The sequence below is a fragment of the Stigmatopora nigra genome, chromosome 20 (assembly GCF_051989575.1).
Source record: "Stigmatopora nigra isolate UIUO_SnigA chromosome 20, RoL_Snig_1.1, whole genome shotgun sequence".
NCBI classification, from domain to species: domain Eukaryota; kingdom Metazoa; phylum Chordata; class Actinopteri; order Syngnathiformes; family Syngnathidae; genus Stigmatopora; species Stigmatopora nigra.
Genome location: NC_135527.1, coordinates 3,455,736 through 3,480,405, shown reverse-complemented (window position 1 = coordinate 3,480,405; position 24,670 = coordinate 3,455,736). Strand labels below are relative to the sequence as shown.

At 41.0% G+C, this 24,670-nt stretch overlaps 1 protein-coding gene, 1 long non-coding RNA gene and 5 other non-coding genes across 8 annotated transcripts; 2 read left to right on the top strand and 5 right to left on the bottom strand.

Annotated features, from left to right (window-relative positions):
* Positions 1-1,099: 1,099 nt before the first annotated feature.
* trnai-aau (transfer RNA isoleucine (anticodon AAU)) lies at positions 1,100-1,173 on the bottom strand. Its single transcript has one exon. It is a non-coding gene; the product is annotated as a tRNA-Ile (tRNA).
* Positions 1,174-2,862: 1,689 nt separating this feature from the next.
* Positions 2,863-2,934, top strand: trnam-cau (transfer RNA methionine (anticodon CAU)). Its single transcript has one exon. It is a non-coding gene; the product is annotated as a tRNA-Met (tRNA).
* A 1,505-nt stretch (positions 2,935-4,439) lies between these two features.
* Positions 4,440-4,512, bottom strand: trnaf-gaa (transfer RNA phenylalanine (anticodon GAA)). Its single transcript has one exon. It is a non-coding gene; the product is annotated as a tRNA-Phe (tRNA).
* Positions 4,513-8,923: 4,411 nt separating this feature from the next.
* Positions 8,924-8,995, bottom strand: trnae-uuc (transfer RNA glutamic acid (anticodon UUC)). The gene has a single exon. It is a non-coding gene; the product is annotated as a tRNA-Glu (tRNA).
* A 2,380-nt stretch (positions 8,996-11,375) lies between these two features.
* Positions 11,376-11,448, bottom strand: trnaf-gaa (transfer RNA phenylalanine (anticodon GAA)). Its single transcript has one exon. It is a non-coding gene; the product is annotated as a tRNA-Phe (tRNA).
* A 752-nt stretch (positions 11,449-12,200) lies between these two features.
* Positions 12,201-19,972, bottom strand: LOC144213371 (uncharacterized). The gene is made up of 3 exons (XM_077741799.1): positions 19,622-19,972; positions 17,815-18,180; positions 12,201-14,583 (listed from the first exon to the last, which is right to left on the bottom strand). Exons 1-3 carry the CDS (start codon positions 19,746-19,748, stop codon positions 13,190-13,192), a joined length of 1,887 nt encoding a protein of 628 aa, XP_077597925.1. The 5' UTR covers positions 19,749-19,972; the 3' UTR covers positions 12,201-13,189.
* Positions 19,713-23,633, top strand: LOC144213413 (uncharacterized). 2 transcript variants are annotated; one of them, XR_013329950.1, is made up of 3 exons: positions 19,713-19,833; positions 21,628-21,814; positions 22,352-23,633. It is a non-coding gene; the product is annotated as an uncharacterized LOC144213413 (long non-coding RNA). The 2 variants fall into 2 exon arrangements; XR_013329949.1 differs by lacking the exon at positions 19,713-19,833 and having other exon boundaries at positions 20,075-21,814.
* Positions 23,634-24,670: the final 1,037 nt, after the last annotated feature.

Sequence of the window (24,670 nt, the reverse complement as noted above, 5' to 3'; positions counted from 1 at the left end):
AAGTGATTGTTAATGGCAGGGAATGGTTTCAATCCATTGAGCTCAGGGTTACAGGCCCAGCGCGCTTCCACTGCACCACTTTATGACAACCAGACTCACAAATGTAATCAATCAGACTAATCCAATCAGACATACAGAGGCACGTGATGATTCCCACATGCTGACGGAGCTCCTGAGGATCACCAGCACAAATGCCTCGGTCTTGAATGTGGACTGTCACACCCACAGCGAGTTCTGCAATTTACAGTCATCCATTTTGCAGTTAAAAACTTCCATTTCAATGAAAAACACAAATACAAGACGTTTGGCGGCACAATTATCAAAATCAAGATACCATGTCAAATTTAAACTAGCACTTTAGCTAATAGCTAATGTTACTAAACAAATTGAGCAGAATTTTTTTTCATTTTACCAGTATGAGATTTTGCGTTTTTTAAAAGGGGTTCTTGCGATTGAATGTTTTACCACACACTGGGCAGAGGAAAAGTTTTTTTCCTGTGTGGATTCGTTCTGTGATGCTTTAAATTGGCCTTCAACTATAAACATTTTGTGATCTGTTGTTATATTCTAATATTGATAGAATATACGCCAATTGTGTCTAATCTCGTGTTCGCGCATGCTAGCAATTAGCATGAAAAAATAAGGTTCAGAACGTTAGCCCACTCACATTAGCAAGGTAGCTCAGTCAACTTACCAGACAGATAGACAACTCTGGTACAGCATTTTGTTGTTTCGAATTTAAGGGTTTTTACATCTTTAGTTAGAGATTTTTGCACTTGTGACGACTATTAAGAGTAATCCTATTATGATTTTCTATAGGCTTCCTCATTGGAGGCTAAGCAAAGTTGAGAAACACTGTTCTGACCGCTTGAGTATGAAAACAAATTAAATTTCACAACAATTTGGGAAGAAAAGAAATGTGGTGGGAACAAACCTAGCTAATATTCCCTCACTGAGATGATTCACATCCTGGGTGGCATCTTCTGTCTTGTGGAGCAGAGAAATTACCAGACCACAGAAACTGAAGAAACATCAAGACAGGATGTTGTGTTATGTTAGGGCAAAAGAGTTGTATTAGGCAATCCCTACAATGAGGTCATGACCTGTGTGGGGGTTGAACCCACAACTTTGGCATTATTAGTACCACACTCTGACCACCTGAGTTAAAAGGCCATGTCTTGCACAGCTCTGGAATTTACATGATGCCACCATAGCATCACGTCAACTAGCCACTTATGTTATGGCAAAAGAAGTTGGACTAGATAATTTCAATTGACTTTGGAGAGGTCATGGCCCATATGGTGGTCAAACCCATGGCCTTGGCATTATTAGCACTACTCTGACCAACTGAGCTAACCAGCGATGTGCAAAGTGGTCATGATTTTTGTGTAAGGACTATAATTGCCAATGACAGCTAGCTAAACTGTTATGTTACGGCAAAATGAATCATTTTAGGCAATTTTAACTTATTCTAGAGCAAGGGTGTCAAACCGCACAAAATGAGGAGGCAGGCCAGATTCATTCCCCAGGCTGTCTCTTTGGTACATGTGTTCTAGAAAGGCCATGTCTGTTCAGCGGTCGAATCCACAAATTTGGCATTTACAGCACCACGTTCTGCCTAAATTAGATAAACAGTTATGTGCTGGTATTCGCTCGGGTGCGACTGTCGGGCCAATCGGCACGGAGATGTGGGGAAGGATGGGCGAGGTCGAGCGGAGAGGTTGAACGGGTGAGATCGAGCGGGGAGCGGCGAGTGGGAATTGAATGTCCTTCTAATAGGGGAGCAAAACATTTAGGTCTCCCGGGCTGCGCTGGCATCTGCCCCCACCTTCGGAACAAACTCACCACCAGGTTGTAATTGGTTGAGAGCTCCGTCCCTCTCTTTACCCGAGTATCCAAGACATGCGGTTGTCCTGGTGCCAAATGCACTTATGGGCACACTTATGCTTGAACATGGTGTTCATTATTGTCAATCCACTACGAGCGCAGAAATCCAACAATAGAACATCACTCGGGTTTCGATCAGGGGGGACGTTCTTCCCAATCACTCCCTCCAGGTCTCACATCATCATTGAAGTCCTCCAGCAGAACAAGGGAGTCCCCCTTAGGAGGACTCTCCAGCACCCCCTCCAGGTCTCACATCAACATTGAAGTCCCCCAGCAGAACAAGGGAGTCCCCCTAAGGAGCACTCTCCCGCACCCCCTCCAAGGACTCGGTACTCTGAACTGCTGTTTGGTGCATGCACACAAACAACAATCAGGTGCCGTTCTCCCTCCCGAAGATGGAGGGATGCACCCCTTTTGTCCTGCGGGCAACTCCAGAGCCAAACTATGTCGAGCCAGGATATCTCAAACATACGCTCAGGCTCTTTCCTAACCGCGTACGGGTGAAGGAAGATTTTGTCCAATAATGTTGCTCATCATAAGAGGTCCTCTGAGCCATTCTTTGTCTAATCCCTCACAACAGACCAGTTGGCTATGGGTAAGCCTACCAGGGCTACAAGGCCCCGGGCAACATTTCTCCAAGGATCACTGGGACTGATTAACCCCACCACCGGGACACACAAACTTCACCACCACGATAAGTTAATGACTCATCTGTGCGGTATTATCAGCTTAAATTCAACATGGTATATTGTTTTGTAAATCCTGGCGCCGAATGTCTCGTACCGAGTTTTTGATTGTAATGGACATTTTTAAATACATAATGGATGACTCTGTGAATAGCAGGACTAACTCATGACATTACCAGGCCGAGACGGAGGTTCTTGCGCTGGTGGTCTTCAGGAGCTCCGTCAGCAGGTGAGAAAACCCACGATTCATCAGTAAGTGTGCTTCGATTTGATGCCAGAAAGTGGAAGAAGCAGAGTGGCGCAGCGGGAGCGCGCTGGGCCCATAACCCAGAGGTCAATGGATCGAAACCATTCTCTGCTACTGACAACAGTTCCTTTTTTGTAGATGCAAACTACACCACTTCCAAGTGTTACATTGCTGTGAAAAAAATGTTCTTGAAAATGATTAATTCTGAAAAAGTTACCTTTTCTCACTTCATATTCTTCTTATCAAAATTCCGATATAGATTGATCGGAAATCGGGCCTAATCGCATCATTTTCACAAGATCGGAATCTGACAAAAAAAATAATCATTTTTCTGAAACACGTCCTACAAATGCCTTGACATTTAGATGAAGGCGGAAGTAATACAGTAAAACATGGTCAGGCCTAAAAATCATTGTGAAAAAGGAACAGAAAATAGTCAAATAGGAAAATTCCTTTTTATTTCATTCCATTTTTCTTTTTGTCATCTATTTCAAATATTAACAACAAGATAACAACATTTTATTCTTGTTAGCATCGGTGAGGCAACAAGAGGTGATGCGATGTTTCCATCGTGGCGGAGTGCTAACAAGTCTGAATATGTCAGTTAAGGGGTCTTGCCTGGGATGGCGGACCAGTGGAGAAGCACTATACAATTTCGTCATACGCAGCTGAGGGTATGATGACTACTAGGCTTTTTGTCAAGTCAATGATGACGACAATGCCTATGTCTGATGAAGTGTTTAATTGCATTCTAGTTCCATACACATATGAGAGCATGTTCTCACCAAAAAGAAAATGCAGTATCAGTTAAAAAAACAACTGAAAAAGACAGGTAAAAAAAGTGAAAACAATCGAAAATTACATCTGAATATGAGAAAAGAAATTCTTATTGTTGGGTTTATTCTGTAATACTATTATATATGTGTGTATTTAATCATTGTTGTATTAAATCATTCTTCAAATTGTCCAAAGAGAACTCGGGGTCGTAACCAGTCACCAAGTCCTCATTCCAAGGACTAGTTTCTGGACCTTTACCCTAGAATGCAGACCTAGAGCACTTAAGAAGATGCTGATGCAGCAGGATCGCAATCCGCTCAACCTTCGTGATTACTCGCATATTGTCGTAAATTTTCAACATTCTCTATCTGAGCCAATTTTGGCCATGGAGGTGACAAGAATCAAACTTGACTGCAAAACCACTCATGGCCTACAAGGAAGCCAATTTCAAACTGACTGCCTGCTGAATTAGAATTGGTTTGTAAAGTCCAATGTGTTGCCAAAAGCTAGAGTTGAACCAGGTACCGTTACATACTCAGTCTAACACTCTCCCATCAAAGCTATTTTGGCTGATTATTATGATTAATAACCAACTTGGACTGCATATTTACTCATGGCTTACTAGTACAATATTGAAACTGGAGCATTTACTGATATTGGTCTTGTTTAGAGAGTCCAATGGACTGACGGAGACCAAGGTCGATCAGGGGAATGCTCTCCATCATTTCTTATCTGAGCGAATTCAGACCATGTTGGTGACAAGAGTAAAACTTAACTGCAAAACAACTCATGGCTTACAAGGAAACAGTTGATGTAGGACACATTCGCCTAGTCCAATGTGCTGCCGAAACCCGGGGTTGAACCAGGGACCTTTAGATCTTCAGTCTAACGCTCTCCCGACTGAGCAATTTCGGCTGATTGATAAGGAAGGCAACCAACTTGGATTGCAAAATGACTCATGGTGTGGCATGCTAAAATGATTAAGTTATCAATGATTGCATGTTGGGGATTACAGTAAAAGTTGGATTGAGGACAACAACTAATCACTGTGATTATTTCTCCCTGTGTTTCAAGCAATAGGAAAATGCAGGGTGCAATATTTGTAGGCACCGCTGGGATTGCAGTTTAGATGAACAGTGTCGATGACCTGCTCACTAAATTCTGAGCCAGCTAAATCCGAACATTACAAACCAGGAAGAAGGCAGTGAGGAGAGGTGCTGTTAAGAAATGGAAGTTGGCAGTTGAGTACTCGTCTTCTGAGGACAGGCTGAGATCATCAGAGAGACAGTAAAGACGTGCCAGAATTTTTTGTGTTCAGGAGAGGTGTAAAGTGGTCAGTTTGGGGCTACTGAGCATACTTAACATTAGGGAGAGGTCCCCCTACCCTTTCGATTAAACGAACCTTTTCAAGCAGGTGATGCTCTCTTATTGTGATGTAAGAGATCCACTTGGGAAACAGAAACTGGAAGCAACAAAAACCTGTCAGACGGAATGTTACCCAACGATTTTCCTGTCCTGTTTTATTTGAGACAGGTAAAAATTTGGTGGGCTACTGATTTTGGATTGGATAACTTTATTCATCCCGTATTCGCGAAATTTCTTCGTTGCAGTAGGAAGCGAGTGAGGATGCAGAAATAGGAAAGGCATTTTACACAAATAGGTAGTTAATAGTAAGTCAATAAATAAATACATGAATAAAAATATAAATAAGTAACCGTGTTGCTGAAATATATATATACATACACATACATATATATAGAAGCACATGTATATTATATGAGAATTCAGTAGGTCCTAACCCACAGCCTTTTTTTGGTCAAATTATTATTATTATTTTTATTTTGTTTTTCCGCTGGCATCTTGCTCTGCCATTAACAGCCAATTGTTAGATACTACCGTAATACCTGTAGTGATTCTAAACCAATCGTCCACCGATGGGTCAACATGGATTATACGGACCAGAGGACCACACACAGTGTCAGGAAGCCAGTGGTGTCTCATTTGTTGGAGATTGCGGTGTCATTGGAGCCACATCCGTCTGATTGGGGATTGCCCAACAGGAGTATGGCATACGCATGTGGAGTGCTCCTTCACAAAATAACAAGAGAACAATTAGAAGCAAAAACATCCTGTACCCTACCTCCCTCTCTTGGACTGGGATAAGCCCAGTCCGGACCAGGAACCCTATGTGTATGTGACCTGTCCCCAGGAGAATCAAATGCCACCTTTGGGGGATCACGTGCAGCTGCAGCAGCCTCCTGTACCTGTGAATAAATACTAGATACAAGAGAATGCAGTTGAGACAAATATGCTGAATGTGAGAGATCGGGTAATGGAACCCCTTCAGTAAAGCCAATGCGAGAGCTTGGAGCCAAAATAATGACTGCTGCCGAGTCCTCTCTAGCACATGGTACGCTTCCGGCCAATGAGAAAGAGTCTACATTGACCAGAAGGTATCATTTTCCTGTTTACTTGTATCATGTCCGTGAAGTCAATGGTGATCTCATCTCAGCCCCTGGCCACAGGGCTGGATGAAAATCACCAGGTCTTAGTTTAAGGGTCAGTTTGGCATTGTAAACACATCAAGATAGAAGGGTTTGTCAAAATCCGGGTTGGGCAGGGCAGCCGCCGGGGCCAGTTCTTGGATCAGAGACACACAGGCTGCATCGGTTTCCTCTTTTCCAATCATGAAGTTTGCCTAGTGAGCTCCAGACAGATTTCAAAAGTAGTTAGCGCAGTACAAAGGTCATCCACATACTGTAAAAGAACAGTACCTTCAAGTCGTCTGTCTGGTGATCAGTCAATTCCCTGCCATGTTCTCGAGTCAAGATTATTTCTTCCAAAATGGCGTGCATTTTGGAATAAGTCAGTCCTGGGATGTCAGTGGTCTCTCACTCAATGACTTTAAGAAGTTTCTGTTTTTTATTATTATTATTTTTTAACATTGGACCTAGTTAGTGAGCTTCATGACCATGAGAAAGAGCCAACGAAATATGTGGGTCAGCTGTATCTAACATTTTGTACCACACTTTTTGTGATTTATCCAAATCAACATATCCACAACAATTTTGGTGGATTTCAACTGCCAGAGTGTTCCAAAAACCTTCTGAAAACAGTCTTGATAGATAAAGTCATCGTCTGTCATAAAACAATGTACACTGAAAATCATCCATGGGCGAATGGTATGGTCAGAGTGAGTCAATGAATGATTTCTACAGGTAATAAACAGACAACAGTCCCCCAGTGGCTGGAGTTTCAGGCTCAAGGCGTGACCAATAGACTCTTGCTATCTCCGAATCTTGTTGCAAAGGACACATCAACCATTGTCCACGTGTTCGTACTGGTTGTGAACACGGAATCTTTGCGCCATTTGGTCAAGTCACTGTGAGGCCATCCGGCCCACATTGGATGGTATGATATCAACATATATCAATAAGTCTCTTCCCATCAAGTTCACAGGCGTTCGGGGTGAATGAACGTAGGAATGGTAGAGAGTCTGTTTCAGGTGGGGGATTTCAGTTCGTAGAGGTCGGGTAATAGGCAGAGCTTGAGGAGAACCAGAGAAGCCGACCAAAGTCACGGTGGAAGAGGATACAACTGGGGGCGGGCGGGATGTTCAAAGATGAGTGTGTTGCCCCCGTGTCCACCAAAGCTGATGTTGGAACGCCGTTGACTTTCATGTGAAGCATTGGGTATGCCGTACCACTTCTTCTTGATCCTCTCGGGAACCCATGGACCATGGGGATCATCTCCGTCCTGGTAATATTGTCGAGGTGATTGAGCCGTTTGCTGGGGCTGCCATGGTCTGCCAGTGCCTCGTCCTCCACCTCGCAAAGGCCGTTGTTGCTGTGGTGGGCCATACTGCTGTTGTTTCTGTTGTTGTTGTTGTTGAGCCACCCAGGTGCCTAGGGGTTACCCTCAGCCGCGCTAGCGCTGCCACTGGAACGCGGATTAGTTCATCTGGGGGGTAGCCGGAGGTGGGGAGAGTCGAATATCTCCGGCTGGATAAAACACGTAGGGTGCCACGTTCCTGTTGGCAGGTCTGGGTGGTACTTGTTGGATTCGAAGGCCGCGACAGGCGGCCTCTCAAGAGACACCTCGTGAAGGTTCCAGCTTTAGCTCCCTGCTGCTGTTGTTGTTGTTGTTGAGTCACTACGAGCGCCTGAGGATTACCCTCAGACAGCGCTAGAGCTGCCACTGGAACGCGGATTAGTTCATCCGGGGGGTAGTCGGAGGTGAGGGGCAGTCAAATATCTCCGGCTGGATGAAAAACGTAGGGTGCCACGTTCCTTGTTGGCAGCTCTGAGTGGTATTTGTTGGAATTCGCAGGCCGCGGCGAGCGGCCTCTCAGGAGACACCACGTGAAGGTTTCCAACTTTGTCTCCCCCCTGCTGCTGTTGCTCCTGCTGGCTGGGGACCATTACCGCCACCTACAAAACAGTTGCCCTGTTGTCCTTGTCCCAAGTACTCTCTTCCCCGGCCACCAGAGAAACCGCGACCGCGACCACCGTACCCACCATAGAACTGACCATCATCTCGGGCCTCATCACAACCCTGAAACATCTGGGCAGATTGCCCCGTCCGTCTTTTCCTGTTTGGATTGTTTGGCTTCACTATGTAAATTGGAAAGTTGGAGGTTTAACAGGGCAGAGGTCAAATTTTGTGATTTGTTTTTTTCTTTTACCTTTTCTTCATCATGCATCTTACAATGGTGAGTCAGGTGACGTTTGAATCTAGGTTCGTCACCTGTCAACAAGTCTGGGTCCTTCTTCAATTCCTTTTTCACAGGTTCCGGAAGACCCGCAACAACAGCTGTTCTGAACAATATTTCACTCTCAAATATGCCAGATGGATGGCGGCCGGTGCTTTCTATCCAGTTTTTAACACATTGTCCATAGTGCACCGGACCTCCGGCTTAATCGGTGTGTGGAAACAATCATGAGGTCTTGGGAAGGCATTTTCAATTGCCTTAAATAAGGCGTCTGATACCTGGGTCAATGGAATTTCATGAGGATATCTAGTAGTTCCTGCCTCTTCTTCTATCATTCGTAGCTGAAGTTGAGTGCAGGAAGCTGACATGGCCTGTCTCAGGTCACCAAGCGCATAATTCTGTCCACTCATTAAAGCCAAGAACTTCCTCCGCTAGCCAGAGGAGGGAGTTGTTCAGTCAATGACACCACATCTATAAGAACGAGGGTCATATGTATCGCTTTTTGTCAAGTTGTGTTGTGTTTTGTTGTCATTCATTTGAAAAAGAAAAAAAAACTTGAGACCATAAAAAGTTGCTTGTCACAACACATCTAATTACAGGTGTCTAGTATAAAGTTTCCCATACCGGGAGTCGAACCCAGGCCACCTGGGTGAAAACCAGGAATCCTGACCGCTAGACCATATGGGATGCTTCATCAGAAGCAGATCCAGATGATTTAGAAGCATGAAGCTTGGACGATAGACTCGATAAATTACCACATCATTAGCAACAGACATCGACTTGGTTAGAACCGGGAAAGGCTTATTGCGACCAATTGGCATTTGTTTCCAGAAAGTATAGAGGTCCAATATTTCTTAATCCAGATATTTAATTCTAAGTTTCCTATATCAGGAGTCTAACCCGTGTCACCTGGGTGATAACCAGAAATCCTAACCGCTAGACCATAGGGGATATTTTATGCAAATGTGATCCAGATCAAATAGAAGCATGAATCTTGGATGATAGACTCAATAAGTAACCACATCATTAGCAACAGACATCTACATGGTTGGAACCAGGAAAGGCTTGTAGCGAACGATAGAGATATGTTTCCGGAAAGTATAGAGGTCCAATATTTCTTAATCCGGACATTCAATTCAAAGTTTCCCATCCCAGGAGTCAAATCCCGGCCACCGGGGCGATAAGCAAGAATACTGACCACTAGACCATATGGGATATTTTACCTGAAGCTGATACAGATCAAGTAGAAGTATGAAGCTTTGATGATAGACTCATTAAATTACCACATCATTAGCAACAGGTTTCTACTCGGTTAGAAGTGGGAAAGGCTTGTGGAAAACAATAGGGATTTGTTTCTGGAAATTATAGAAGTTCAATAGTTCTCAAACCATCCATCTAATGAGAAGTTTCCCATAACCGGAGTCAAAGCCAGTCCACCTGGGTGAAAACCAGGAATACTGACCACTAGACCATACGGGATCCAGATCAAGTACAAGCATGAAGTTTGGATTATAGACTCATGAAATTACATTGGGACCTCGCTACTTCGCGTTTCCACCATCGCGGCTTCAGAGCTTGGCGTTTTTTTTAATGAAAAAAATAATAATAATGAAAGATATTAAATAAAAATTAGAAATTACATTTTTCTTACAAAATTTGAAAACAAAATATTGAATTAGAATTAGTAATTGCATCATCTTACAAAATTTTAAAACACAATGCAAAAATAAAATATTTCAATATTTATATATAAGGATGTATAAGGTTCATTTACAATTTACTGATGCCCAATACCCCATCCCTTGCCCTTGGAGGTAGTATGGGCAAGCGGTCCAAGGTCCTGGATGTGGGCTCTAGTCTCTTGGGAGGTGTGGGGTCTAGTCTCTCAGGAGGTGTGGGTTCAAATCCCACCACTGCCAACAAATCATGGGCCTTGCACTTACCTTTTGTTCCTAGTATTAATGGCTCTTCACTAACCTGGAAGATAAAATGCAAAACCATTGGTGAGGGAGCTGAGTCCCAAACACACTAATAAGATTGTCAAAATCGCTGTTGTAATTATTTCTACACATTTCTAGATTTATTTGGTTTTGACTAGAGAAATATAATAGTAATAAAGTGTCATCGTGTTTGGAGTGTCAGAAATGTGTTTGAGTTGTATTTTGAGTGCGCTAAATGCGATTTTTGTCGAATGAAAATGAGCGCGCACATGTGAGCGTTTGCTAGCATGGTGTAACTTTACTCTGGTCATGACTTGCCAAGTGTGTTGTGTGAATTTTGTATGCATTTCTGAATTTGGGATTTCTGCTTTTGCAACTTGTTCATTCTGTTGGAATTTGTATTTTAAATGTTATTTTAAGTGCTTATATACGGAGCCCTGGAGGTGACATGGCTGGCTGTGATTATTTCTCCCCATTTTGAAGGGCATACTTGCCTATTCTTATTACACTGCAGTCTATGTGGGACCCTAGTTAATATTTGACACTAATGTGTATCAAGTCAACATATATGTAAAGTGTTTTTTTTAATAATAGGGTATCATTTTCTTAAAAAGTGTCGACTGTATTTTTTTAAATTTCTTTCAAGTTGGAAAGTTAAGACCACATGCAATGCAAGTACTGCAGTTTTAACAAAAAAAACGAAGACCAAATGGGGATGAAACAAAATACACCCTTAAAAGAGCTAAACGTGGAGAAGGGAACCATGTTCCTGAACATCCAGAAAAACAAAATGATGCCTCACTTGAGATTTAGCTTCTTCAATTTGTCTGAGAACTCGCGATTGTAACAAGTCACCGAGACCTCGTTCTAAGGACTGTTTACTGGACCTTTACCTGGACCGAGAAGGACGCTTAAGAAGATGCTGATGCAGGGGGATCACTATCCGAACAGCTTTGATGATTACTCGCATATTGTCGGAAATTTTCAGCATTCTCTATCTGAGCCAATTTGGGTCATGTAGGTGAGAAGAATCAAACTTGACTGCAAAATGACTCATGGCTTACAAGAAAACAGTCTTCAAACTGATTACCAGCCAACTTAGAGTATATGAGCAAAGTCCAATGCGCTGCCGAAACCCGGGGTTGAACCAGGGACCTTTAGATCTTCAGTCTAACGCTCTCCCAACTGAGCTACTTCGGCTGACTGAATAAAGTAAAAACCAACTAGGACTACAAATTGACTCATGGCTTACTAGCACAATATACCAATTGGAGGATTAACTGATATTGGTCTGGTTTACAAGTCCAATGGACACACAAAGCCCGAGGTCGATTCAGGGAACGCTCTCCTACATTCCCTATCCAATTCGGGTTATGTTGGTGACAAGAGTCAAACTTGACTGCAAAATGACTCACGGCTTACAAGGAAACAGTTAGCAAACTGACGGCCAGCTGATTAAGGGTGGGTTTGCAAAAGTCCAATGTGCTGCTGAAACCCGGGGTTGAACTGAAGATCTAAAGGTCCCTGACCTTTGGATCTTCAGTCTAACACTGCCAACTGAGCTACTTTGGCTCATTGATAAAGACAACAACCAACCATCCGTTTTTGCAAACATTGAACATTACATTCCCCTTGTAGTATGTCTATCATCTATATAACTTTCTTACTCAATGTTTTCCAATAATTACAGATAAAATAAAAATCTAGTTACATTTCTACCAATTATCCCCTTCAACATAAAAAAGATAAAACCAATTTACTGTTAATTTCAGAGATGAAGTTACCTTATTTTCACACCTGTAAAAAGAAAACAATCTTTTATATATTATTTTGTCAAATTGTTCAAATTAATGTATTCATTCAATCTGAGCAAATAACACTTCTTTTGTCACCTTTGAATTTGGAAGGCTTATTTTGTCAACAAAAAGACCCAAAAAGTATTTTTCACCAAAAGAGAGCTTTATTGGAACTACACAAAAGATGACATGTTTAATCGGTTTAAATGTTATATGACAAAAGTATGACATTGTACTACTTATTTATTTAGAGCAAATTTATTCTTATACACCATTTTTCTATTAAAGTTTCTTAGATCCTAGATTCTGTATATGAATTATTTTTATTAAAATGTATCATGTTTGAATAACACTCAATATTCTTATTGGATTTGCTAGAAAAAACAATGGTCAAAAACTATTTTTTCAAATTTCTTAGGCATGTCTTTAACTGTGAAGACATTTTCCATATAATTTACATCACATTATTGATTATTTACTTTGTAATTTCCTCATTCAGGCTATATTTTGGATAGAATTGTGAAGTAAATAAAATATTCAACGACAATCAATTTTCTTATACAGTACCTTGACATACAAGTGTTCCAGCAAATGAGAAATTTGAGATGTGAGGAAAATTCTCAGAATTCTTTTTGCCTTGAGATGTGAGTCGGTAGTCAATTAGAACCAATTTTGGTGGGGATTTTTTAGGACAGAAACGGACTAATTTGTATTTTGTTCACTTCTATAGGAATAACTGACTCGAGATACAAGTAATTTAACATATTGGCTCGATCCCACAGTAAGCTAGTATCTTAAGGTATTACTGCATTTGAATAGTGTGGACCGATTGACACATCATAAAGTTTAAACAAGATTTTCAGAATGCAAAATACAATTATACTTCGATTACAATGATCTTTCATACAGAAATTGATAAAGCGGGCAAAGCCGTGATTGGCCACTGCTTATCACACCTCATTTGCATCTTTTAAGTCTATCCTTACGACTAAAACTTTGGCAAGAAGATGAGCAGGAAAAGGGTTTCAGATCGTTGTGGGTAGTTGTGTTTTTAAGATATTCCTGCCGAATTGAGCAAAATCAGGCTTTTCTCCTATGCGGGTTGTTAAATCTTCTTTTCAGGTTTTTCCTAAATGTGTAGCTTTTTAATTGGGCTGTTGTAGCGAATCTGTGTCCACAGACTGAACAGGAAAACGTTGTCCAGTGTGGGTACTTGTGTGTTTTTTTAAATGTTGCTTTAGAGAATAGTTTTTACCACAAAGTGAGCAGGAAAATGGTTTTTCGCCTGTGTGGGTTCTTGTGTGGGTTTTTAAGTGTCCCTTCTGTGTGAATGTTTTACCACAAACCGAGCACGCAAATGGTTTTTCACCTGTGTGGGTTCTTGTATGCATTTTAAGTGTTCCCTTTTGTGTAAATGTTTTACCACAAACTGAACACGAAATCTTTTTTCCGCCAGTGTGGGTTCTTGTGTGGCATTGTAAATGGTGCTTTAGAGAAAAGGCTTTACCGCAAACTGAACACCCAAATGGTTTTTCACCAGTGTGAGTTCTTATGTGGATTTTTAAGTGTCCTTTTTCAGTAAAGGCTTTACGGCAAACTGAACACGAAAATGGTTCTTCACCAGTGTGGCTTCTTATGTGGATTTTTAAGTTTCCTTTTTCAGAATAGGCTTTACCGCAAACTGAACACGAAAATGGTTTTTCACCAGAGTGGGTTCTTATGTGGATTTTTAAGTATTCATTTTTAGAATAGGCTTTACTGCAAACAGAACACGAAAATGGTTTTTCACCAGTGTGGGTTCTTGTATGTATTTTTAAGCGTCTCTTCTCTGTAAATCTTTTACCACAAATTAAGCACCCAAATGGTTTTTCACCAGTGTGGGTTCTTGTGTGTATTTTTAAGCCTCTCTTCTCTGTAAACCTTTTACCACAAACTGAGCACGAGAATGGTTTTTTACCTGTGTGGGCTCTTGTGTGCATTTTAAATGTTCCCTTGTGTGTAAATGTTTTACCACAAACTGAACATGATAAGGGTTTCTCATCGGTGTGGCTCTTCATATGGATTTTCAAATGAGACTTTTTCCCAAAAGTTTTCCCACACTCAAAGCATTTGCAGAGTTTGTCGCCACAAGGATATTTCTTAACATCATCAACATCATCAAAAAGCAAGTCGTTACCATCTGATAAAGGAGCAATTACATTTTCTGCTCGCCATCCTTCTGTTGAGCTGCCGTTCAGAATCCCCGCCCCTCTGTTGGTCACTCCTAGATCTTCTTCATTCTGGAAAGGCTCACCAGTTGAACATTTGACACATTCCTCGTTTTTTATTGGAGACTGCTCTTCTCTCTTGTGCTCTTGAAGGAGCTCTAGCTCCTCTTCCTTTTTAATTGTGGGCCATGCTGATGTTTTTCCAGGATCTTCCCCTTCGCTGGCCACGCTCAGATCATCCTTTTTCACAGACACACATGGTGACCAGGGAAAATGATCCTCCTCCTTTTTGATTGGAATTTTCTCATCTTTCATTTTTTGTTGAGGGAACCCTGCAAAGACAGGAAGATAAATGATAAAATATTTTCCAATTCAGATGACTGAATTGTTCACATAAATGAAAGCAAACGGAACGGGTTCTCATCCCTCCTTCAATCACGGTCCATATCCTGCCCTTACATAAACCCTCCTATTTTGCAGTTCTGGGCTAGACTGTCTGGCATGCAGGTGCTAAGGCAGTGGAGTCTTTACTTGCTTTAGAAGACACCCTTGTCCAGTTAAGTAAGTTTTGTTTGCCGCAGCTTCACCTTATTTGTGAGTACTATATTCATTGTTATATAGGGTACAGTGGGACCTCGGTTATCACGGTTAATGGGGACTGGGACCACCCGCGATAAGTGAATTTCCACGAAGTAGGGGTGCCCCTTCAAAAGAGCTTAATCCCCCCCCCCTCCCCCCCCTATACAGTAGACCAGGGGTGTCAAACTCCCTTTGGTCTGCGGGCCGAATACATTTAAATTTGAGATCAAGCGGGCCGGACCCGTAAAGTCATTGCAAAATTACATAGAACTAACAATAAGCCCACGAGTAAATTATCAAAATGTTTATAAACAGAATTGTCCTTAGAACATAAAAAAATGTCAATTCATGTTGTCTGCACGTACTAAAACACTGCGCCCCCTAGTGGATAATACAAGAAACTACAATTTTTAAAGAAACTTCATATTTATTATACAATGCAGCTTTCTTCCCCGGGCCATACCAAACCACAAGACGGGCCGGATCCGGCCCGCGGGCCGTATCTTTGACACCCCTGCAGTAGACCATATGGAATACAGGTAGAGAGAGTGAAATACATGTTATAACAAAAAACTAAAATATGTTGTCTGTTTTACAATAACAATTGAGGGTCTAGAACACTGTTCTACCAAACAATTTACTATATTAAAATAGACCTCCATAAAAGGTCAAAGTGTATTAGAATAGACCTCCATAAAACGTGAAAGTGTATATAAAGAGGATTTCCTGGTTCTCATGAAAAATGTCGAAAAAACGACTAAGTCAAACGGTGGTGTCTCAGAGAAATGTATCCGAAGATGCACTATCCTCGGATAGACTCGGGCGAATGTTCCGCCGAATTTCCTGGTTCTCGAAAATGTTCTATGCCCAAAACATTTTCTAAGTCAAACGGCGAGGCGTCAGAATGGTTCAGTTTGATGCATGCACTATCCTCGGATAGGCTCGGTGGAAAAGACCCGGTGAATTTCCTAGTTCTCAGAAAAATAGGATGAAAAAGAGACTATGTCAAACGGCGGTGTCTCATAAAAATAGGTCCGATGTGGTGCACGGTCCAACGATCGGCTTGGAGCGAAAGCCCCGTTGAATTTCAATGTAATATTTTTTTTTTTTTTCAAAAAAAAACCTGCTAAGCTCTGAAGCCGCGATGTAGCGAGATCCCACTGTATTTATATCCTGATAGTTAATTCAATGATAGTTAATTATTTTGCGGTGCAGAGGGGGACTTTAGGTATGTTCAGACACCCTGGGGTATACATATACAGTGGTACCTCAACATATGAACACCTCGACATACGAGCAATTCGAGATACAAGTAAGATTTCAAGCAAATAATTATCTGTAGATACGAGACAAATTTTGAGATACCAGAAAGCCAGGTGGCCAAAACATGAGAGGCTGTTTATGATTTTAGCACACTGTCTTTTTAGCCTCATCTCTTTCATGTATGACAGATATCTACGAGCACTGGGCAGAGCGTTGCATCTTTTTCAGTATCTTTTTTTTCTGCCACTCAGCACAAATGGTGGAGTGCTCGCTACGAGTATATATTACTTCTCATTGGCAAGTGGTCATGCGTTAACCTATTGTGAGGACATTTGTGTGCATTGGCAATATTTTGAAGGGAATACAAAAGCAAGCAGCCAATCGATAGTGAAAGTCATGGTGGAGGCGGGGCAAATAGCCAAACAGGGTATCAAACTATAATAAAAGAATAGGATTAAGTTTAGTGTATGGTTGGATTAAACGTATTTTTGAGTGTCTGCATCGTAATCCATGTTCATTTGAATTTGTTTATGTTATGAAACGAGCATGTTGCCGTGCGAAAAAGTGCCCCCTTCCTCCGTCCTACTCTATCTGTCCGTCCGTCTCTTACTCCCCCTCTTCGAAATCTGTATAGTTTTTACTCTTTAAGACATTTTAGTAAAAATAAACCACTAATTATGTGTTACTTTGGTAATAGGTGGCAAATTAGAAGAAATAAAACATTTTTTCCAATCCAATATCCTGCTTTTGGTGTTTTTTTTTTTCAGAGGGTAGCAACAAATTAATTTCTTTTTAGGTCATTTGCATGGGAAATGTTCGTTCGAATTATGAGAATGTCGAAATATGAGCTCAGTCCTGACAAACTTCTCTGACATCTCAAATTATTAGAAACACTGAAATGCTTGAAGATAAGGTGGAGTTGAAAGAGCCCTGCTCACCTCAAAGCTGCCGACCTCCGTCGACCCCTTTCTGGAGTTTTTACGGATTGAATAGGATTCAAGCAAAATCAAAATAATGTGTAAAAAAATATTAAGTAGGACAATTTAAGTCGAACTGTTAATATCATGTTTTACATTAATTGCTTTTACGGGTAAATGCCAGAAATTCCTGAGAAGTTGGCAGCTCTGCATGTTATGTACTGATTTTTTTCTATCACTCATTTTAAGAAATACTATTTATAAAATTTTAATTGGTGGTTTAAAATAAACTTTGTGAAATATTAGTGGTTGAACTGGTTTAAAAATGAATTGATACTACGTAATATCACATCAGGAATACTTTTTTAAACAACCCCACGAAGAGACAGCATTGGTGTCCGCCAAATGTATCAGGCAGGTGGCCGCTACCATAAACAAGCTAGCTCTCGTTCTCCTTTAGCGTGCCAACCTTGATTCCGGCATCATTCAGTCAGAGCTTTCTGTTATTTTACCATATAATTAATGACACAAATGTATTGCATTGACAGGAAAAAGCAGATAACTTGAGTCATGGATGCTTTTCAAGGAGGTGATCTAGTCTCTTCAGGGCAGTGAAAAAGCAGTAACTGTGCTTGGACGCACGATACCGCTGTTTGAACGCGCAAGTCCCATATACCGGCCTAAGCCTGTATTTTTTTTAATGGGGCATTCGTAATGACGTAGGCCGTAAATATATATTTTAAACAATGTTATTGAAATTGTCCAACCCTAGCCTCCTCTCTATGTAAGTGAATTGATACTCACAGATTTGCAAGAGTGATGAGGCATCGTAGCTAGCTGATGGTGGAGCCATGAGGTTGTCTGCTAGGGATTCTTCTGTTGAGCTGCTGCCACTCAAAGGCTCCGCCAATCCACTGGCTTCACTTGGACCTTTATATTCGCTACCTAGGAGCTCAACAGCCCCCGTAGGGACGTCCATCGCCTCCTCTTTAACATATAGAGGTTCTTCCTCCATCTTTATGAGGGGATGCTGCTGCTCCTCAATGCGGAGTTTCCCAACAGTAATGAAATGCTCCGTTTGTTGCACTTTAATGCGTTTGAACTGTTCATTGTCGTCATCTTTCATGGGAGTCGACTCTTGGTGCTCAGTTTGATGCACTTTACCAACATCTGAAACACAAAGATCAATTCTTATTTCTTTATTTAAAGTCTTGTGTCCCCAAAATGATTCAACAAAAAAACACGCTAGCATCTTCTAGCATAACATAGGTACGCTATCGACTAGAATAACATACACTAGCCTAGTGTCATTTTAGGGCCTTATCAGACGAGGCGTCGAATGTGTTCACAAAAAAACAGAAAATATACCCACAAATGAGATTGTGCCCTATCACACGGTGAGTGAGTGATTGTAATGAGTAATTGTTATAATAATGGTAAGATTTTTTGTTTTTTTTTCATGGGAAAAGAGAAGATGCAATGTTTATTTAGACTTTTCTGCTGTCAACTGAGTGACCACCACCCTCTAAATCAATGGTGTCAAACTCAGTTTGGTTTGCGGGCCAGATTCCTGCCAACTAGACCTCATGCAGGCTGGAACAGGACATTTTGGGCCAAAAAAAAAAGTTATTTTACTGGCCGCCATTGACAACGCCAGATGTCTGTCAATCCAAACAGGTTGGGCGTCCCGCGCCATCAATAGCACTGGGAATCCACATTCACTTAAATCAAATCAAAAGCCTTTCTCATTATACAAAAGCTGCATATAACGCAATTGGTTGTGCTACTCCACTAAGTGTGTGTTTCCCAGTAAAAACAAATTAAGTAATACAAAAAGTCACGTCTGTGCAAGTTAATTCTAAAATATTGTATAATATAAGATATTGCACAATGTATTGCACACCCCTAAATTATTGCAGAGAAGGAATTGTGTGTTGTGCTCGTGCAAGTTCAGGGGGGAAAAAGCTGTCCCCGACCAGAGTCAATTTGTCCGTGTTTTGTAAGACCTGTAGCGTCTGCCAGAGGGCAACAGCTGGAACAGGTTGTGACCAGGGGGGTAGGAGTCCCTAACAATGATGAGGTAGCGAGGGCTGGCAATGTCATCCAGTGAGGGCATGGAGTGCAGTCCATGATTTTCTGGGCAGTGTTAATCACTCTGCATGGCTTTTCTGTCTGCTGCCGATCTTGCAGCGTACCACACTGTAATGCTCTCCACAGTGGCTCTATAGAAGGTTACCAGAATCGTAGGATCCAAGTTGTTCCTCCTGAACCCTAATTGGCTTTTACGAATCCCGATTATTAAATGAATGCCCATATAAGATACAAACGTGAAATATATATTGGAGTCACACACTTCCCGATTTCCAAGTACTACGTATAGATCCCGTCTCCCACCACCAGATTCATTTTTCTCTCACCCCAAGTCTTCGCGGGGGAAAGGCGGGAGCGCGCCCAATCTGGCAACACTCGCTGCGCTGAGGGAAACCCCGTGCATCAAGTGAATGCGCATAGTATACACGTGAAAAACATATCCATGCCGGACTATACAGAAATAAATCCATCACGCACAGTATATGTTATACAAATAAATGATCACCAAAATTCAACTAACCTTCTAGCCTGTGAAGAACAACTTTGGCATGCATGATTTTGCCAAGAGTCGAGTGACGCGAAGGCTCCAATTTGACGCCACAAAGTCCCTCCTGGAAGTTTGCCGCAGTCTGTGTTATTCTCGCCATTTCCTTTGTTAGCCACCCACCAGGCTAGGTCGCAACACTTCAACGAGTTCCGAGATAACTCGAAAATGGACGTACTGATGTCCGAGTAAGTCACGCTGGAAAGTGAATGGATAAAGACGAAAGCGAGAAGCGCACAAAGAGGAAATTGCGTAAACAGAAAACCGTTCCACGTTTGTCATGCGTTCATATTCTACATGCATTGCATGATGGGTAAGGCAACGCCCAGCCCCATTCACGTCTATAATCCCGCCCCATTTTTTAATTCGTGTCCACCTAATCCAGGGGTCGGGGACCTTTTTGACTTGAAAGAAAAAAAAAATAGGACATTTATTTCAGTGAGAGCCATATAATATATTTTAAAAATGAATTCAACTAAATGTGGATTTTTCTGGTTGGTACTTGGTGAGGTTAAGCTTCATGCAAGCGTTGAGGCTTTCATCCGTTAAACATGATCGTAGGTTGGAGTTGATGTTTTTAAGATGTGAGAATGACTGCTCACATGCATATACGTAGATCCAAACATGGTCAATACAGCAATACTCACACGCTGCAGTGTGTGGTATTTGCTTGCTCGCCAACTCCGCTTTCTGTCGTGGGATTCTTTCTAAATCTTCATTCAGTGACTTGATCGTTTGTCAGTGTTCGATTATTGATTCCTTAAAGGGAACTTAAAATAATGACTTAATTGCTGATTTCCTTAAAGGGAACTTTAAAAGAATTACTTAATGACCCAAGTTGGCGAAAAGGCTTTTTTTGTTCAATTTGTGGTCCATCATAACCCACATTGGTCAAAAATCCTTATCCCGCTAAGTTTGTATTCAAAAGGAAACACTTAAAACACACAAATGTGGCAACATTTGTTGTATCTGCCAATTGACAATAATGATGAAATTCCCTCAAGTGTCTTCTTTTTATTAAAACGAGTCTTCCGTCAATTTGGCTGTGAATGAAAAGGAGAAAAAAATCATATATGATATATATGTTGTTTTATTACATTTATTCTCCAGAATTTTCAATTAGTAGCTTTGTAAACTGCACCCATTTTGTTGTTTTTTTTTTTTTTTAACTAGAACCGACTTTGTTGTTTTATTGTATATTTTGTTTGTTTTGTGGTGGTTTGTAATTTTGTATTCTGGGTCTATATGTTTTCAATTTGCTTTTGGTGTCTTTAATTAAAACTATTTAATATATAGCATTGTGATGGGACGAAGCTACCTCAAGGATTGTAGTATTGACACACTGACGACACGCTGACGATTCCCTGACGCCACACTGTCAACACTGAATTGAAACCGTGTTGGTCACCCAATAGTGACCGCCGCAGTAATTATAAAATCTTTGCAGGTAATAAAAAAACATCAAACGGAATTGATATGTAAAAATCGTATGTCCACATTTTTACTAACTGTTAAATCCTATGAAATCACAGTAATTGGTTTGTTTGGGGTCACACGATCAAAATGATTCCGCACGGGGGAAAACTTGTTAGAACGAGCCATAATTACATAAAATTCCTTCCAACAGGCCCACGACACTTTGATACAGTTTATGTCTTTAAACTATTATCACACGTTGGCCAAACGATATATTCCCTGCATCGGTCACGTGATTCTATCTTAAAGCTATACACGTCCCAATACGGGGCTAGCGGCACACTGCTGACGCACTAGCGTCGCTCGTTCCATCACTATCAGCTTTAGTTTAGCCTAGCTAGCAGCTATCACAGAAACAAGACGTCAGAGAGCTTGTTTATGCTTTAACTTAGCTTCGCTAGAAGCTATCAAAGGGATAAGTCGTCAAAGAGTTTGTTTATGCTTTAGCTAAGTTTAGCTCACAGCTATCAAAGGAACGCGTCGTTGAATAGCTTTTTATGCTTTAGCTTAGCCTAACTAGCAGCCATCAAAGCCGCCGCCACAATCAGAATTCAAGTTTGGAAACGTCCGCAAGAACAAAACCGGCAAAGTTCCAGGAGGAACTTTTTGACGTCAAACAGGAGCCTTCACCTCAGCAGCACTTGACACTTTGCAAAGTAAAGCACGCGAAAGTTGTTCTTCATAGACTAGAAGGTGGGTTCGCAACATGAACATTAAACAAAGTAATAGTGATTTTAACATAATATTAGGAGTAAAAGTCATACAATAATGGAATTAAACATCACATTCCTTTTTTTTACGTCACTTTAACTGCAAGTTGTCCAGGGTCCGCAGACATTGACTTTGGTGATATTCGATTGGTGTGATCAAATAGATTGCGGAATAATTTTGAGGATCTATTTGATTCCCGTTGATCAAATTTTGATGATAACCACTTTATCATTTTAATTTAGGGGTGTAGACTTAAATTGGAAGATTATTATCGCAGCTCAAAAATGGTTGGGAACCATTGACGATTGTATGGCGCCCCATTTCGTTTGGTTTCTGTGAACAAGAAATTCATTCATTTTAATTGGAAAATGGTTCATCTGTGTTGTGTAGAAAATTCCTTCCGTGTAACTAATGCCAATGTAAGTGACTTTAAATTTCCAGTCTAGCATAAAGGACTTCAAATTAGAGAGATAGTTTCTGAAATATATATATATGTATATTTGCTTTGTGTCTTTGCAGGTTTCAGAAAATATCATGATCCTGTTGGGCAAGAGTCTGTTGGCTTTAAAGAGGAAGTTGAGCTCCCCCAAATCAAAGAGGAGGAGGAGCCAGAGTTCCCTCAACAACAAATGAGAGAAGAGCAACTTCAAATAAAAAAGGAGAAAGATTACGCCACCTGGTCACTTGGTGAATTCCTGAAGAGGAAAGGGGATCTGTGCGAGGCCAGCAGAGGGGCGGAACCTGCAAACACCACAACATGGCCCCTAATTAAAGAGGAGGAGCCAGAGTTCCCTCTACAACAAATGAGAGAAGAGCCACTGCCAATCAAAAAGGAGGAGCAAAATGTAACTGGGTCAACTGGCGAGCCTTTCAAAGGAGAAGATGATCTGGGCGTGGCCAGCGGAGCGGTGGAGCCTCCGCCGGGCTGCAGCTCAACAGAAGGATGGCGAGCAGACAGTTTCGTCCAAACATTTTCTTTCACACAAGCGAACTTTTAATTTGTGGTCCTTCAATCCATCTCAAGAATAGCTTTTTAATACCCATAATAGAATAAAATTGTCAAAATTATTGGCCTATGAAATTGGGTCAACATTTAGCAACGCGCTAACTATAGTAAGGCTTTCTTAATTAAAAAAACGAGATGATTTAAAGCAAGGTTTTATTTAATGGTAAAAAATGTATATGTTGGGTTTATTCTGTATTACTATTATAAATATAGTTTTATTAAGTCATTTCTTTGTTAAATCATTCTCTTATTATTCTCAAAGTGTTGCGAGGTCACCAATAACCGCCAAGTCATCTTTAACCTGGACTGCCTGTTCTAGGATGTTTATACAAACAATTCACCCAATCTGAGTCTTTGAGATTTGGTGGTCCCTTTTGTAACGAGGCCAGGGCTATTCGGCCAATAACAAGAATGTTGCTTCTGTTATATACAACATAGCGACTATACCTCGTGACGCACTTCGGGTTTTTCTTTATGTAATTGTTATATGATTCTTAGGTCAAGGGAAGGCATAATTGTTCTAATCCAAATGTTGTTTGGTCTAGTCTCCTGCCTTGTTATTGGTAAAATACTTTGATTGTTATTGTAGTTCCAGATGTTGTTTTTACTCATACGTGATGAAATGATCAACAACTCTGTAAATTGTTGTGATTCATGGCAATAAGAGTCGTACGAAAATGTCTATTCGATGAGATGTTCTGAAGTTGTAGGAGAAACTCTGGCTTGTTGAATCTCCCCTCTGAGGTTTTATCCGTGATCCATTCTATTTAATTAAATGTCAATAATTGAATAAGATTTCTGCCTGCAGTTATTGATAATTACGAACGAGGGTAATTATTAATGAACCTAACATTTTGGTCCTTCGAGCCGGATGTCAATATTCCGGAGCGAGAACCCAGGCGCTGCTGTTCGACATCTGGTAAGTGACCGTGCGCAAGGCGTCTTCAAAACCCTTGGTGGGCCGGAGTTTTCGACGGGGGCGCCTGGATTCTCGGCGGTTGAAGACTTTTCCTGCTGGAGGGAGACATCTGACGGATCTCAGGTAAGTCCACATTAATGTCTGCATGTTGTGACGGTGTTTCCAAATGCGTTAAAGGGACATTGAATGTGAAGGTCCATTCTGGGTAATGTGACTCGCCTTTTGCCAATCCCATCAATTATTTTGTTTACACAATTTGGGTGCTGTTATCACTATAAGTCAATGGTTCTTTGGAATTCTGTATCGTGCACTGATATGCTGAGCACAGGTTAAGAATGCTGTGCAAAAATTTCCACAAACAACTTAAACCCATAAGTTGTGTAGTGGTACTGTACCAAGGCCACCATAGCCCCTGTTGAGAGATAGGACTTCCCATGACTCAACATGGCAGCTCACCCAAGTAAACTGATGTACAATTGTTTTTCTTCTTCTCAGTGCTCCCAAATTCCCCAATTCAGAGAATATTTGTTCCTTCACGTCAAGTTTCACATTTGGAATACTGCTGCTGCATTCTCATCAAAAATTTCCTTTGATATTTTTTCCCATAATTTATCGCTGCATCCCTGAAAAGGGCTTATTGGCGATTTCAGAAATCGATTTCAATTTTCCAAATCCTCTTCCACCTTGATCTCTGACCGATTGATTATATCTTGTGTGAAATATGAATTGTATTCATATATTTAATCTTGCACCCGGAATATAGTCCGGAAAAAAATGGCAGCTTGGTTGATTGTCACATTTATACTTGTGGAAAATAATACAATTATAATTTGAACCAAAATAATCAGCATGAATGACTAAAATGTTTATTGGTCACCATTTTCCATCCGAACATACACATTTGTCTTAACCT